Source organism: Lepidochelys kempii, chromosome 1 (assembly GCF_965140285.1).
Source record: "Lepidochelys kempii isolate rLepKem1 chromosome 1, rLepKem1.hap1, whole genome shotgun sequence".
Classification (NCBI taxonomy): domain Eukaryota; kingdom Metazoa; phylum Chordata; order Testudines; family Cheloniidae; genus Lepidochelys; species Lepidochelys kempii.
This window is the reverse complement of record NC_136380.1, coordinates 287374579-287390779: the sequence shown is the minus strand read 5'-3', so window position 1 is coordinate 287390779 and position 16201 is coordinate 287374579. Positions and strand designations below refer to the sequence as shown.

At 44.6% G+C, this 16201-nt stretch overlaps 1 protein-coding gene across 1 annotated transcript in view; it reads right to left on the bottom strand.

Moving 5' to 3' along the window:
- Nucleotides 1-6501: 6501 nt before the first annotated feature.
- Nucleotides 6502-16201, bottom strand: part of BEST3 (bestrophin 3) — a 28969-nt gene continuing 19269 nt past the window's right edge. Inside the window, exons 7-9 of the mRNA XM_073339454.1 lie at nucleotides 12072-12152; nucleotides 10406-10557; nucleotides 6502-7423 (exon numbers count right to left, since the gene is read on the bottom strand). Coding sequence (XP_073195555.1) covers nucleotides 6502-7423; nucleotides 10406-10557; nucleotides 12072-12152 — 1155 coding nt within the window. The remainder of the gene's footprint in view (nucleotides 7424-10405; nucleotides 10558-12071; nucleotides 12153-16201) is intronic.

The window sequence follows — 16201 nt, the reverse complement described above, 5'->3', positions numbered from 1 at the left end:
TGTTTCTTACTTATTCTCTCTGACTTGTCTTTTTCCTCAGGTAAATTCTTTTTCTACACTTTCTTTTTCTTTATTAGGCTAGAGTTTTGCAATTACTGGGTCTTCAGTCAGCAAAGATGCTGGAACTAGGGGTGCCGCGCCCCCTGGCTCAAAGTAGTTTCCATTCTATACAGTGTTTACAGTTTGGTTCAATGGTTCTCAGTACCCCCACTATAAAAATTGTTCCCGCACCACTGTCAGTCAGATGCTGTCTTTAGTGCCTGACATCTCCACACCTTAATGGATTGAAACAGCTGGGATTGGCATCCACTTGCATGGCAAGAAATCCAACAGTGAAGCTTGTATTGCACAATTGCTGCAAAGAGAGAGACTGTTATGTGGGAATGACACTGTAGCATCACCTTGTTCCACGAAAGATACAAAAATAGGACCCCAATGTAGACCTGTGCTGTTCCACATTTTGAGAGACATCATTAGCAGCAGTTTTGACTGAGATGCAAAATAGTTCCGAGCCATAGGTAGCCAAGCTGTCCTCTGTTGTGTAATTGATTGAACAATAATGAATTCATCTGATTTATACCTATTTGAATATTCATCTTGCTTGTTAGATCTGATTCTAGCTATTAACATACAAATGAATAAAATTTGATCAAGAAAAAATTGGTTTGAGTTGGTGCTTTTTTCATTTCATTTTACATTTTCTTTCAATGGAAAATAAGTTAACTAGGGCCATGTTAACGAAAAAAAGGAAGGGAAAATCCCAAAGACATCATAAGGGAGGGGAGGGAAGCGCACAGCCAAGCAACATGCTCCAAATGCCTCTTCCTCTCCTCCAAGAGCCATTGAATGTCCATTTGTGGCGATCCCACATGCTAAGAAGTCTGCTGGGGATGATCAGGACTTTGTGGGGACAGGTTGTAGGGCGGGACAGCTGTTGTAGGTAACATATTGCTCACGCAAGCAGAAGGATACCTGTCCCCAAGTTGATTTTCAAGGATTACATAAATCCTTCAGTCTTTTTCTGCCTGCAGCATATGCCCAGGAAAAGCTTTGTTACTTTAGTTTCCCGATATGCAGTCTAACTGTTGGTCTAGAAGATTAAGTATTGTGAAGGGCTGATTTATGTGGGTTCTAAATGTGCTATGGCTCCCACTTGACCAGGAAGTGTGGAGTAGTCTCATACAGTGACTACTCTTTCTTGGCTGCCACCTGACATGATCAGGGCAGCTTCTCACTGGTTGCCGCACCCACTAGCATCACACCCTGTGTGGGAAGCATTCTGCAGAGAGGTGGCCCAGCAGCTGCAGGCAGAGGCAGATTAAGATTTATTGGAGCCCTGGTCACAAAGAGCATTTTGGACTCCCAGACCCCAGGGGGAACCGGAACTCGGGGGGGGGGGACAGACAGTAGGACATGGCCCCCGACTTTTTAACACGGGCATAGTAGCCTTGGGCAGGCATGGTGGCAGTGGTAGGGGCTGCACTTCACAGTGGGGGAGCTGATTAAGATGATTAGCTCCCCTGGTGTGAAGCACAGCCCCTGCTAGTTCTTCCCAGTGGGGGGCTGATATGGGCCTTAGCCCTGCCCTCACCATGGGACCCTGTCCCCTGCCCCTCCTCTCCCCCAGGCCCCACCCCCTGGCCAGTGCGGAAGCTGGAACCAGGCAGTAGTAAGAGCTTCCCAGGAATCCCTGGACCCTCCATCTGCCATGGGTTGCACTCCCGGGGGGTGGGGACATGGACCAGGGTCTGCTCTTTGGCAGCCTAACCCCCTGCCCAGGACAGGTAGAAGGTCTGGGGTCCCTAGACAGCTCTTACCATTGCATGACTCCAGCTTCTGGCCTGGCCAGGTGGTGGGGCCCCAGGGGGCAGAGGAGGAACAGGGGCCAGGGCTACAGTTCCAGTGCAGGCGGTCCCCTCTACTTCCACACACATTCTGGTGCTCCTATAGGGGCCCACAAATTAGCCAGGACCCTGTGGGCTTGTGCGTTAATCCATCACTGGCTGCCGGCGGTTTAAGCAGGTACTGTTCCTCTGGGTAGGCGGGGGTAAAATGGGTCCCAGCTGGAGCCATCTTTTCCACCCCCAGAGCCTCCTGGCCCCAGAACTATATTGACCTCTTGGGGACTAGGACCATGTGGTGTCCCTCTCCCCACAGACATGTGGCAGGGAGGAGCCAGCCAGATACTTGAAGGCAGCAGAGCAGCAGCTGGATGTGTTTGTGCTGCAAGTGACAGACACTGATGATGTCAGCAGACTGCTTTCTGCAGTTCTCATTCTGACCACACTCTGCCCTGTGCTGACTGGCTGTTTGCACCAACTCTCTCCCTTCATTTGACTTTCCAGATAGCTACGCCCCGCAGAACACCACACCACTGAGAAGATTTAAATACACAGATAAATAAATAAGCATGATTCATGGAAGTAACATGACATTTGCCATTGTCACGTTGCTCACTTGGCTTGTGTATTCTACCCTTTCCCCTGCCCGGTCTGTCTTGTTTATTTAGACTGTAGGCTCTTCAGTGCAGGGACTGTCTCAGAGTGTGTCTATACGACAATGGAAGGTGTGATTGCAGCTCTCTAGGCCCCACACTATAGCTCTAATCTACCTAGCACATCGTGGGTTCTACAAGTCTGCCTGGTCCCCCTGGCTCCATATTCGGCTTGCTAGCCAGGACTGAAGCCCATGCCACTGCATCTTCGCTGCCGGTTTTAACTCCAAGGTTATGCCTACCAGAGCTGCAATCACACCTGCCATAGCAGTGTGGACATATCCTTATTCTGTGTTTGTACAGTGCTTAGCATATCGCTTGGTCCCCTGGGCACTTCCATGATATATACGTGTTTGAAATGACAGACACAGTCATTTACAAATGACACTTTATGCCGTCACTTCTGACACTCACTTTAAACTCTGGAATGCAAAAGCGATCAGCTGAATTCAAAGAAGACTTCTGGTGCTATGGAAATGTACATGTATTACAGCAAGCTTCCTTAAATCTCCTTCCACCACTCTCCCAGGTGACAGGATTATGCATTTGGGGTGTTCCCTCTGATAACTATGTTCTGATTAGTCAAAATGGAATGATCTGGGCTAATGTTTGGAAGGTTCTGCCAGATGAAGCCTACTATGCAGGCTAGTGCACAGGACAACTAGACACTCAATCTTACAGAATAGAAATTCTGAGGTTGGAGGGGCTGATAGGTTGGGCACCTAGCCCACATCAAAGTGAGCAGGTTCAATTGTTAACAATATGCTTTAAAATAATCTCCATGTTTAAGGACATATTCTTGAGGCAGCCATATTCCTACTCAAGGCTTGGTCCCAATAAACTGATTTCCTTTAGATGCAATACTCCAGACCAGTTACCAGATATAGGCGCACAGCATGTAGTCTCCCTTTTATGGAAACCAATCCTTTAAGAAGAGCACTGACCCAACAAATAAGGAGCAGTGTCAATTGAGAAACTTGATAATGCTGTACTTCAGGACAAGCTTAGTGGTTCTGAACAAATAGAAGACCCATTTCTGGCATTGACAAAGTTTGACACACGGACTTTTAGACTTGAAGCTTTTGTTGTTACAGACCTAGGAAGTCTATGCACAGATATCTGTGGAATATTGGTTTTGGTTTCTAATGTGTACTATAGTATGTATTTATATGTCCCAGCATTATAATGTCATGGCTCTGTACTCATCAGTAAAAGACTATACCGCATATATTTGATCTGACAGGCTATGTCCCAGGCCACAAGAGACAGTTGCCATTGACCAGTTTTTGCAGAATAGGGTAAGCTATACAAATATGATTTACTCCACGTCTATTTTGTGTATATGCTTTTTTCTCAATTTTATTCTTAAAGTATGCAGTACTCATAAGCAAACTTTTCTGTCTAGATAAACTTTATTTATTTGGTCCTAAAACAAGACATCATAAAGCTGTATCGTTTATTTAGCAGCAGCCTGGATATTTTTGCTTCCTTAGATGAGTAGTTGAATTATATTTTGTACATTTCCATTATATAGATATACATACAATTATTATTCTAACAGAAAATTACAGTCTACTCACATTTCTATCATATATGAATAAGTGTTGCCAGAAAGTTCCATAAAATGTGAATATTCTGCCGTCTGGGTTCTTTGAATTCTGACTTAGAATGCAAACACCTAGAAAGTTGCAGTATTGGTCAGCTCATCATACCACAGACATTATGGTCATATATCCCACCTTGTCCAAGATTAGCCCCAGGAGATGGTAACAAACTGCTGCTTTAACATATGCCTCTGTTCTAGCCTTGTTTTCTCCCCAGTCTTTTCCAGCTTCACTAACATCTGTAGCTCCTGCCCTCTGATGCTCTTGTTCTCCAAAGTGGCCTACTCTATTGGTCAGGTCCTTGTTGGGGCAAGTCTTGACATAGTTTAATACAACCAAAGCAACCTCATTTTTTAAAAAATTGCTTTTTTATGTAATAAATTGTTACATTGTTTATGCTGGTAAACGTGAACCATAAATTGTTTGGGCTGCTAGTGTTATAATTAGTCAATTTATTAAACTAGTGTTAAAAAAAAATTGTAGCGAGAGGCGCTTAGGTGACCAACTTGGTCCAAAAGATAATTCAGCACCAGATGAATGCAATAGTGGGCTCACAAACAAACTAACTAACAAGAGGAAATTTTGAAAATGGCCATAACTATGTCCCATTCTGTACAAGTAATGGACAGAATATTTGAATTTATTCCTGTAATTAGTTGCTATTTGTGAAATACCTGTAAGCATTTTCCCATTGTACCGTATCCTTTTCTAGCGTTATGAGACTCTGTGAGAGGACGCTAATCTCTTACACTGGTGGTCCAGGTTTGGTGCATGGCTACATGTAATGGAAGCATGAATGAAACATTAATGGAAGCAGGCCTACTACATGGGTATAAAGCAGGCCTACTACACAGCTACGAATGAGAGGGGAGAGAATTTGAATGACAACTCTGCAGCCAACCAGCAGGATGCAGTAGCTGGTCTTGAGGTTAGCCAAACAGGTGTGAAAGAAAGAGGAGGCCAAGCATTTAAATCATTGGTCAGCGGTTGTGTGATCAAGCACTGACGTAAAAGGTGTGGTGTGGAATCAACTAGAGAAGCAGGCAGTGGAAGGTAAACACAGTTAAACAGTGGGGAAAATGTGCTTAGTTTTGTTTCAGCTGAGTACTGTGTGGGAGGGAGGGTAAACTGAAGTCTGGGATGGAGCAGATGATTACTGTGTTCCAATACAACTACGAGCCTGTTGGAAGCAGAGAGAAAGGAGGCGGAAGATGGTGGCAAGATGGTGATTGGACCCTGAAGGCAGATTAGGCAAGATCTCTGCAATCGGAAAAGACGGAGAGAAAAGAGATAAAAGAACCAGTGGCCAGGAATCCCAGGCTCAAATCCTCTCCCCGGAGATACTCCCATTTCCTCAGGCTTGTGTTCTGTCGGGGGCTGGCTATGGAATCCTCTTACCCAAATGGTGGACCTGCTTTGTGGTTGCTGTTACTCTCCCTCCTGCAGCTACGGCCATCCTTCTCCTCATGCAGGACTGGGGGGAGTTTGGTCAGTGAACCTACATAGCTGTGGATCCACTGGTCACACCCCACACTTCTCAGGCCTTCCTATGCTGCCATAGAGCAAGCCACAGAGGAGTGCTTCAGGCACACGGGAGCTGTGCACTCCCAAGGAAGGTGCTCTGCCTCCTGCCATGAGTAGAGTAATTGCATTAGTTCCATCGCTTTTGGAGCCATCCACCCCCCGGGTGGTGGAGGAGGGATGTGGTGTTAGTGAATTGTACTGGCATGACATCAGTATGATTCCTTAACACTTGTCCTTGCTATTTCGTGACATTTGAATAAGACTTGAGGGGAAAATAATGACTTGGCTGTGTTATAAAAGCAATTTGATTTGCAAAAAGATGGATTCCAAGAAAGAAGAGCTGGGCGTGTATGTGCTGGAGAGAAATCTCCTTTCCCACTGCTGAAAGAGAGGGAAAACATCCCTTTCCATTGTGGCCATAGACAGCATGAGCTCCCTTTCCCGAGCCACGTATAAAGGTGGAGTCCGTGCTGAGAGAAAGGCCGAAGAACACTGCCAAGGCTGGGTACTGGCTGGTGAATGGGAATGGGGCTCCCGGCTGGCTGAGATTATTTTTCAATTTAAATTTAATATTGCCCTGCCAGAATCCTTATTGAGAGAGGAAAGCTTTAACATAGCAATCTGAGTAATTTCCCTTGGGAATAAGATCAGCCGTATGATGTACTGTATGTCTGGTCTGAGCAGTGTATTTGTATTTCTGTATTTTCAGAAATCTGAATAAGAACCAGTTTCAAAAGAGACAGAAAGTTCCAATTGTTTCGCAAAATGAAACTGTTCTGTGTTTGGGGAACCCCTGAATGGCTGCAGGGGCTCTTAAGCATTTCACCCCACTATAAATAATAGAATAGAATTGGAATCTAGAAGATTCTGACAACCTTGTCAGAGATTTCCTTCATTCTTCTCGTGAATGAATTCTAGTATAGCTGTTTCTTTAGCATCCAGATGTTCCAAGAAGTGATGCATATCAACTGTATCTTGAGCAGCAGAGGGAGCAGCAATGTTACTTTCAGCACGTAAGGTGCTTTGTCCAGAGGGTGTTCCGAAATCCAATAAAAGAGGTGCAGCATCTGTATGCAATGTAATACTGAGCGTATGGAAGTCTGGGGAACATCTTTCAGAGCTCCTGTGTTGATCTTTGCTAACACCTGCTGTCGTACTTTTGTGTAAATCAGGGTTTGGTTCCTCTGTTACAATGGTGAATGATTTATGCTGCCCAGAATCAGTAAAAGACATAGCCATTTCTGAATGAGGTCGTGGCGCATCCACAGGATCAGAATGTCGCTCAGCTGGACTGCCTAGGGGCTCCTGTTCTGTTGGCATGTTTGTGGAAGTGTCTGTCTGTAAAGTCTGGCTGTCTGACGCGTTGGGTGTTCTGGCCTCAGCTGTAGCGACAACTGCTTCGGGGACTGGCAAAGCTATCTTAGTTGTTGTGTCATTGACACTAGATTGGTAGCTTTCTAAAATGTTGGTTCTGCTAGTTTCACTAATAGTTGCTAGATCTATGCTAGCGTGCAGTCGGGGATTCCTGTCAGCCAGCTCATGTTTCCTCTTGGCCTTTGAGGCAAAATGTCTCCCTCTAGAATGCATTTCTTGCAAACTGCTGATGTGACCCTTTTCATGCGCGGGGAAAAACACAGAGTTCTCACTTGTCTGTCTGCTGTAGCGCCTCCTGGTTGGGGAGGGAGAACTTTCATGGACACTCAGAAATCGCTTAACTCTTCTCAGCACTGAGGGCTGTCGCCTGTATTTCTCATCATCCCAGGGCCAGTTTTCCCCTCGGAGGAACTCTGTATCGGACAGCCTGTAAGATAAAGCGATGCAGCGTGTGTGTCACTCTGTATTTGTTTTATTCTAGAATCACAAGAAGTGTAGTGTTTGCGGTAAGGTTTCATGTTCAATGGAAAACAAGGTTTATATAATGATCCATTTTCTGTCTGCCTGTCGTTAGCGGAATGGAGTTACATTAACAGTGAGTGATGAGAGTCAGAGAACTTAAGGAACAAATGCGTTCCTAATAAAGGGCCTCCATGAGGTATAGGAGGAACAAATAAGAGCAAAGTGGGGCTGAAAATCTTCAGAGGCACTGAAAGGGGTGAGGAGCACAGGCAATGCTGATGTGTTCTCCCTCCTGTCTCAGAACAATGGAACGCTCCTCGATGGCAGCTCCACATGATCAGAGCTTTGCGGGAGCAGGAGGAGAACAATTGCTCTGTGCAGTGTATTCCTCATTCTATCAGGAAGAGTCTCAGGCAAAAGTTAATGGTGCTCCTGGAAGTGTGGACAGTGTTTAATTTGTGCCAGGAGCTCTAGCACTTCTCGGCTTGGCAGTTCATAGCCCCAGAACCTCTAGGCTTGGTAGTTCATAGCTCCAGCACCACTGGGCTTGCCACTTCAGTTATGAAAGTAAAAAAAACTGCTTGAGCCCCAGCACCTAATTGCTTGAGCCCCGACACCTCTCACATTACAAATTGAGCACTGAGCATGGAGTAGGATTTTCAAAAGTGCTTAAGAGATTTAGGAGCAGAAGTGCTATTGAAAGTCAATGGGCCTTGTGGTCCATGTCTCTTAGGTCCTTTTGAAAATCCCACCCATTAGTTTCTGCTTTTCTGCCTGGCTTCTGAGGTTAATGATGAGTTACTGCAGCCACACCATTTGGTGAGTGGAGCACATTTAGTACTTGCTATGGGGTGTAAAGACAATGGGAGGGAACAGTAGAAGAAGTTGACTGTCCTGAGAGCAGGGATTTCAGGTATGGACATGGCAACTTTGATGGATTGATTAATTCCTTCCAGTACTTATAAATGGGATGCTCTGTGACAGTGGATGATTTAGTTTGGCAGAGAGCACCAGGGAGGATAGACTTGTCGCTAGGAGGAGGACTAGAATGAAGGAGGAGAGTGGTGAATCTTCTTCCTCTCTGGAATTTGGCTGACGTGAGCCATGCTTTAGATATTTGTTTTGGACTTGGCTGAAACAAGCTACACCTTTAGACCTTGGTTTTGAACTCTGGCTGAAGGAAACCTTGTTATATTTGTTCCAGCTGGTTGGAAAAAAACGGAGAAATGGTTTGGGGAAAAATACAGAATTTCAAAGTTTTTACCATTTCAAAGGATTTAAAATGGAACAATGTGTGTATATATATATAAACTTCTCACATTTTTATAAAAAATATTTCATGAATATATATATATATATATATATATATATATATATTCATGAAATATTTTTTATAAAAATGTGAGAAGTTTGGACTTTGGGTCCCCCCCGTTCCTCTTTTTTCTCCTCCCCCTTTCTCTTCACAGAATGCAATAAATCAAATGATGGCCAAGGCGTGTTTTTTCCCTTCATTTTTCCTTTTGCTACTCTGTAACTTTTCCAAAGTTGAAGAACTTTGGAAAAGTTACTGTGTGTCAAAAGGAAAAGTAGGAAAAAACATCCTGAACACAATTCTTTCTGGTGTATTTTGTGGCAAAAAAGAGAATTAAGGAGAAAAAACTAACCCCTCCAAAAATTTCAACCTTTCTGGGTTCCGTGAAAAACTGGAAAATTTTTTGAAAAAAAAAAAAAGAAAGTTTTAGGTTTTGAAAAAGCCACTTTTGCTTTTTAAAAGTTTCAAATGAAAAATTTCTACCAGGGCTAGTATTTGTTTGGTTCTTAAAGGGACAGGATATTCTTCATGTTCACCGATCTGTTTTATGCTAGAGCACATCATACATGTTTTAACTCAGCCTTTCATGCTCTGCCTGGCCTGTCCCCTTATTTTATGAGGGTACATCTATACTGCATGTTTCTTTTGGCAAGCGTGTAGTGTACATACTGCCCAGCACGGATATAAATAGCAGTGTAGATGGAGGGACATGGCTTAGGTGAGTAAAGTATAAACACTCCTGAAGGGTGTGTATGTGAATACATACCTTCCACAACTTGCTACTCACTATTCTGCTAAACATACCAGCGTAGTGTCCCACTGCCAGAGCCTTTCTCCATTGCAGGAAAAGACTCTGCCAGCAGGGAAAAGGTCCGGCAGGAGGGAAAACAGACTTTCCCTGCTGCCTCCCCCTCTGCCAGAGCCTCACTGACATGTGTAGCTACAGACGGCAGTGCGGACACAGCCTACTTTTCACTGTGGCGTGTAGCTACACATACACCACACGCCTCCACCAGCGGTGTAGACTCAGAGTGCCAGAACAACGAGCAGTGTCACATACTCTGGCTGGTTCTTTGCAATAGGGTTGGTATACATGCAAGAAAACAATTCTGGGTTATTATTAATTGAAAAGTCATAAGACCATTTCTATAGTTTTTGTCTCCCAAAAGGTCTGGAATGATCTTACCCAGCAAGAAGAAAGGGAGTGTCTGTATAAGAAACAAGCAAATAAATGGGTATTGTGCTAATTGTTGTATCATGTACATAGAGGATTTAGTACCTTGAAAATTTCTTTGAAAAACCTTGCTGTTTCTTTGGTTTATGCTGTTTTATACAGCTACAATACCACAAAAAAACCAAAGGGCTACGTTTGTGTCACTCTCCTAAAAGGATCATGTAAATCACTAGTTTTCTAATGGCCACTGAGCTTTCCCAGGCGTTGAATTTGTACACGTCTGTGCATATCAAAAGAAACCATTACATAGTTTTAAACCTATTTATTTTTAAATGTTAAACTTCAAATTTGAAGTCATATTTATGCATGATATACATTTAAAATCCATAGGCCATTATGATGTTTGGATACACATTTTTGTAGCCTTAATGACATCATGAAAAGATGGCAGCCTTACTTACCCCATTTCAATAGTTGAGCCAAGGAAAGATGGAATACAGTAATCGGCAGCTGCCAGTGTGTATGGTGGCTGAGCAGCTGAATCATTCCAGTAAATATCTTTGTCCATCTTTGGTAAGTTCATGTGCATTTCATCCACAGCCAGAAGTGAGACCTGGGGTCGTAGTTGTAATTACACTACTTTAAATATGGTTTTGTGTGTAATATACTATTTCCTGCTATATGGGAAATATTCTTTAGGAAATAAATTTTATGACATTATGTAAGATGTACATAGTGACTACAGGCCTGATCCATGTTAATAGGCACTATATAGAAAGCTGAAATAGATTATTTCTGCTCCCACAATGGCAACAAATTTAATTGACTTTAATTAGAATGGGATAGAGCCCCAGATGTTTGCAAAACAATTCCCTTCATCTTACATCACATTTAATCACAAATGATAAAGTATTAACTTTTCTGGCAAGCATTCTTATTAACTGGATTATTTAGCTAAATGGTCATAGAATCATAGAATATCAGGGTTGGAAGGGACCTCAGGAGGTCATCTAGTCCAACCCCCTGCTCAAAAGCAGGACCCATCCCCAATTAAATGTGATTCTCTGATGTGCCATGTTTTCAGGAAATATATGAGGACTATTATTGTGCTATTTGTAGAGATGTTTCTTATGCAGAAGTTCACACAGAGGAATCTTTAAGCAAACTTTGTCCATATTTTTAAAAATATTTCCAACAGAGCACGTGAACAGCCTTGTACCATTGACTTACGTATGTAAAAATAAAGGGCTCAGCTGTGTCTTTGTGACAAGTTGTCTTTAGCTGCATTCCTCCAGGAATGGCCAAGACTGACTCAGAGCCCTATATCAGGTGCAGATACTTCTCTGATGATGCGGGCTCAGCTGAGCTGGCCAGCACACTGTGAGGGGTGGAACCAAGGTTGCCTTGATTGCCTGTGACTCCTCCCTCCGCCCCCACTCGCTCCACACCTGCTCTGGAGTGGTGACCCCATGGAGACTGGTCACCTTCCTGTTCTGCTACCTCCAATGTGAGTTGCCCATGCAGGGAAGTAATGAAGCTCTTCATGTGCCTTACTCTCCTGGGTGGCAGGGTCACAATTGTGCCATAAGAGATGTAGGAATAATTTCAACAGCAAGATTTGGCAGTGCTGACTTCTCCTGTAAATTATTTACCTGCTCTCTGCTCTGTACAAATATAGGGCCAAAATCTGCTATCCATTATACTGGTGCAACCTTATTGATTTCAGTGAGTTTGCAAAGGTGTCAATGAGAACAGAATTTGGTTCAGAGTAGTCTTGCCAGGATCTCCTACGTGAGTACAGGCAGGGTGAACTGGTGAGTACAGGCAGGGTGAACTGGTGAGTACAGGCAGGGTTACACGAAATGAGCTTGTGGTTAGAGGGCAGCTCAGGTGTCTTCACTTTGCATCCTTTCCCCAGCAGACAAGGCATATGGAATGGTGAATTAATAATATATTGACTCTAAAAACAAAACATGGAGGATTCTGGAGATATGATCCCCTTTGGGTAAAGAATCATTTTGTATAACTCTCAGTCCCACTAGCTAGTGTCTCAGACCTATAAGGAATACATTTATAATATATTACCGTAAAGCAGAAGAGAGGAAAGTAGAGACCAAAAATACTGACCTGCAAATTTCTATCAATGCACCAATTTGTTTCAAAATCATCATCATCTTCTCCAAATGGATTAATAAGCTGCTCAGCAACCTACAATTAAAATCACAGACTGAATAAATGCCAATATGCAAAGCTTAATGCTGTTGCCTTAAAATGGCTTTGAAGAGACTGACTGTTAAGATTTCATTTTCTCTTTCTCCTGTGCCCCTTGTTTCCCCTAACATGAATTCCATTGTGATGTTTTGCCAGTCTAGTTGCACTGACTCAGTTGTAAAGGTACTTTGGCATTTTAGGTAATGTCAGCATATTAATTTTCGTTTGGTTACAGGTAATACAGATCTTAATGTATATGGAATTGCAGTGATAAAATTAACATATCTCCGACTTCTGCACCAAATAACTAACAAAGTTATTCCTACCGGGCAGCAGAGTCGGCCTTAAGTCACTACACCTTCAGGAGGTACCTTTTAAGAAAATCAGTGTCTGTATTTCATAAAGGTAAGCCTGAACCAAAACAGATCTGTACTCCTCTGAACACAGGGAATGTTCAGCTCTGGGTCCCAGCTTTGAATTTAGCAGTCATGAAAGCTGTTTGATTGACTGTCCTGGATCATGAAGTGTTGTAACTGTGTCAGTCCTGGGATATTAAAGACATAAGGTGGGTGAGGTAATATCTTTTATTGGACTGACTTCTGTTGGTGAGAAAGACAAGCTTTTAAGCTTAATTACTTCAGGACCTGAAGAAGAGCTCTGTGTAAGCTCAAAAGCTTGTCTCTCTCACCAACAGAAGTTGTTCCAGTAAAAGATATCACAACACCCACCTTGTCTTGCCGGATAGTGAAGTCATCCGTATACAGTATCTGTAGAATAAGCACACAGTACCTAGGCAGTGCTATGGGACGCTTTCCCCACAGTGCCCAACAAATATATCTCAAATTGATCTGGGGGGAACCATATTTAGAGAGCAGATTGAACTATCCTCTCCTTGCAATACTGTCAGTCACAACTGTGGTGGTTCTAAAGTGGACACCAATGCCCTAGGAACTGTACTGAGACCACCTGTTCATTCCATGTAGGTCTCTGTGATAAGCTGGGCCTCTCTCTAGGGTCACAGTCAGGCGGTTACAGAGTCTCTTTCCCTTTAAAAGTCTTTTCCCCACTTGGGAATGTCATTCCAGGCTTTCTGGGGTCCCATTTAAGGGAGTGTTCATTCTCTTGGCTTCCTTATAAAGGTCTAATTTGTCCTTGTGGGCCATAGAGGCTTGCTAGCTGTTTCCCTTCTCAGTGACCCTGGAACAAGCATCAGCTTGCTGGGGCACAGAAGTTTTCTCGCTGATTGCACTTCTTTCTGTGACAAGCGCTCCTTTTAAACTTGCTTCCTTCAGCTTGTGCAGACCCTGCAGGTGTGCCTATCTGATAGCAGGTGAACGCAGAGGGGCTTGTTAGCTTTCTCCAGACTGGGGTGGGGGAGTGCCCCAACACAGTCATCCAACACCCACATCTTTGCAATAACATTTGATTAGTGGTGACCTGGACTGGATTTGAATTGGGGATTTTGCAGCTAAAGGCTTTGCATCCCATGACTAGCTTTCTCAAGGGGAGGAGGATGGCAACCTTCACGCAGTCCTCCCTGCACAATCAATGCCATCAACATGGCGACTGAATGCTGACTGATGGCCTCACTGTCTAAAAAGCAACTCAGGGGACCAGCCCTGTCAACTGTCTATGATAGTCTTTTACCCTGCTGAAAACATCACAGCTGGAATCTCCTCGAAATCAATCACATCCCCTTTCCATCCTTAAGTCTGGTCAGCATGACCCTGTGATGGGATAGCTATTGTTGAGCTTGCAGCCACACAACAGTCATACTGAATGTTTCTCTCTAGCCTGGTGTTAGTCAAGAAAAGCACGCCGCCTTAAAAATGGAATGCAATGAAAGCCAGGGTGCCCTTTTACCTGGCTTATTGCAAACAGGAAACAGACTCTACATTTTGTTTTTATTCAGACTGAATTATTTTAAATTTTATTTTGAAATCATTTAAGTTGAGAAGGAGGCTCGGCCTTCAGGAAAGCAGGGGCCTCCCATTCTGTAGTGACGGTAACTGGGCAGTGTGAGGCTGGGACAAGGTCTTTGCAATGGGGCTAGTAAAGGAATCCACCTGAGCTGGCAATAGCCTTCTCCGTTTTTTTCTGAAAAAAGACGTATCTGTGGGATGGGGGACATGATCACAGGGAGAGGAAGAGATCTCTGAGACGGCTTGAAATTTGTGGGAAACTCAGACTGTCCTCTGGGTTTAGGGCCTGAGACTGAAGCTTCAAGAACAGGATGAGCTGGAACTTGCCCTAAAGCTGGGGGTGTTTCCAGCCAGCCTCTCCCTCAACAGCCCAGGAAAGCAAGGCTGACTCTTGTAGCCAACAGGAAAGTCAGGATTGCAGTACAGGGCTATGGACAGCTTTGCTGGGAAGACGACTGGCCAGAGGGGTTTCTCCTAGCAAAAGGCGAAAATGACACACCATTTCCCCCTTATGTTTGCTCTTTCTTTTCAAACATCTGGCTTTCATTTGGAAAAGCCTTTGTGAACAATCCCTAGGGGAAGTCGTATGAATCCCAGAAAGCCCTGGGTAGGGGCAGGTTTTGTACTAACTTTGGAAAGAATTCCACAGTGTGGCCTTTGTTTTCTTTGGAATGCTCCACTTACAAAGAAGGGCTGTATATATAAGAATGGCCATATTGGGTCAGACCAATGGTCCATCTAGCCCAGTATCCCATCTTCCGACTGTGGCCAATGCCAGGTGCTTCAGAGGGAACGAACAGAACAGATATGTCTATGTAAGCAGTGTCAGGATGAGCTCCACCCTGACATCTGGTGGTGAGGTGTGGCAAGTTGTGGAAAAGAACTTCAGGGGCCGATCTCATTTGCATAGGCACACCCACCCCGCCTAGAATGAGGCCATAGCTGCCCAAATGGTCACTTTGGCTGCTGTGCGATCCCCAGTGTCTCTGTTATTGGGGCAGGAAGAATAAATTGTTGTTACGCTGATTATGGGAACTGTGCTTGGAACTGTACTTGGCCTTTTGTTATGATGGAGGGACTCACCATCAACTAAGTAGCACTCGCTAGGCAAGAGTCTTGGGTTTTAAAACTCTGTGAGGGGACAGAGGCTGGGGACAAGTATTAATACTTGGTGGCATGGGCCCCTTGGTGAGGGCCTTACGTGCTAATTGCGCTTCCTCCTCTCTCCACTGTGGAATATCAGAGCTAATTTTGATTCCATTAGGAGTCTAGTTACAGGCTGCTGAGCTCACTTTGGGCTAATAGTGCACCAGCACTGAGGCTCCCCTACTACAAGCTGAATTCACCAAAGAGCTGAACTGACTAAGAGCTGAAATCATTGAGCGTTGTGTCAAGTAGTGGGGGAGCCTGAAGATATATTGTGGAGCAGTTTGCCGGACGGCTGGAGTGCCTGGTGGACAGGCTGGTGGAGCAGTTCGTAGGACGGCGGGAGCTGCTGGTGGGACGCGGAGCAGTTTGTGGACCGGCTGGTGGAGCAGATCGTGGGACAGCGGGAGCTGCTTGTGGGCTGCGGAGCGGAGCGAAGGAGTTCGTGGGGCGGCTGGCAGAGCGGAGGCCTATGGAGCTGTGGGGCGGTCAGCTTCAGATCATGTAAGGTGCCTCTTATCCCCATCCCATCTCCACCCAGGTTGGGAGGTAAAGCTCCACAGATAAACTTTTGAACTCTGGGGCTGCCCTGACCAGGGACAGAGACTTTTGGGTCACTGGACTTTTGGGACTTTGGGTGATTTGGGGTTGCTGGACTCAAGAACCAAAGGAAAAGGGGCATGCCCCAATTTGCTTGGGGTGGGTTTTTTTTTGCTCATGGGTTGTGTTATGAATCCTGTTGGTGGTGTTTCCCCAACATAATGCCACATTGTTTCTCTCTGTTATGAAAAGGCTTTTTGCTACACTCAGACTATGTGCTTGCGAGAGGGGAAGTATTGCCTCTTGGAGGCGCCCAGCGGGGGTGGTATATATTTGTCCCAGGTCACTGGGTGGGGGCTCGAGCCGGTTTGCATTGTGTTATTGGAATGGAACCCCTAGATATTGAACCCGGCCCTTGTTGCTGCCAACTCTGACGGG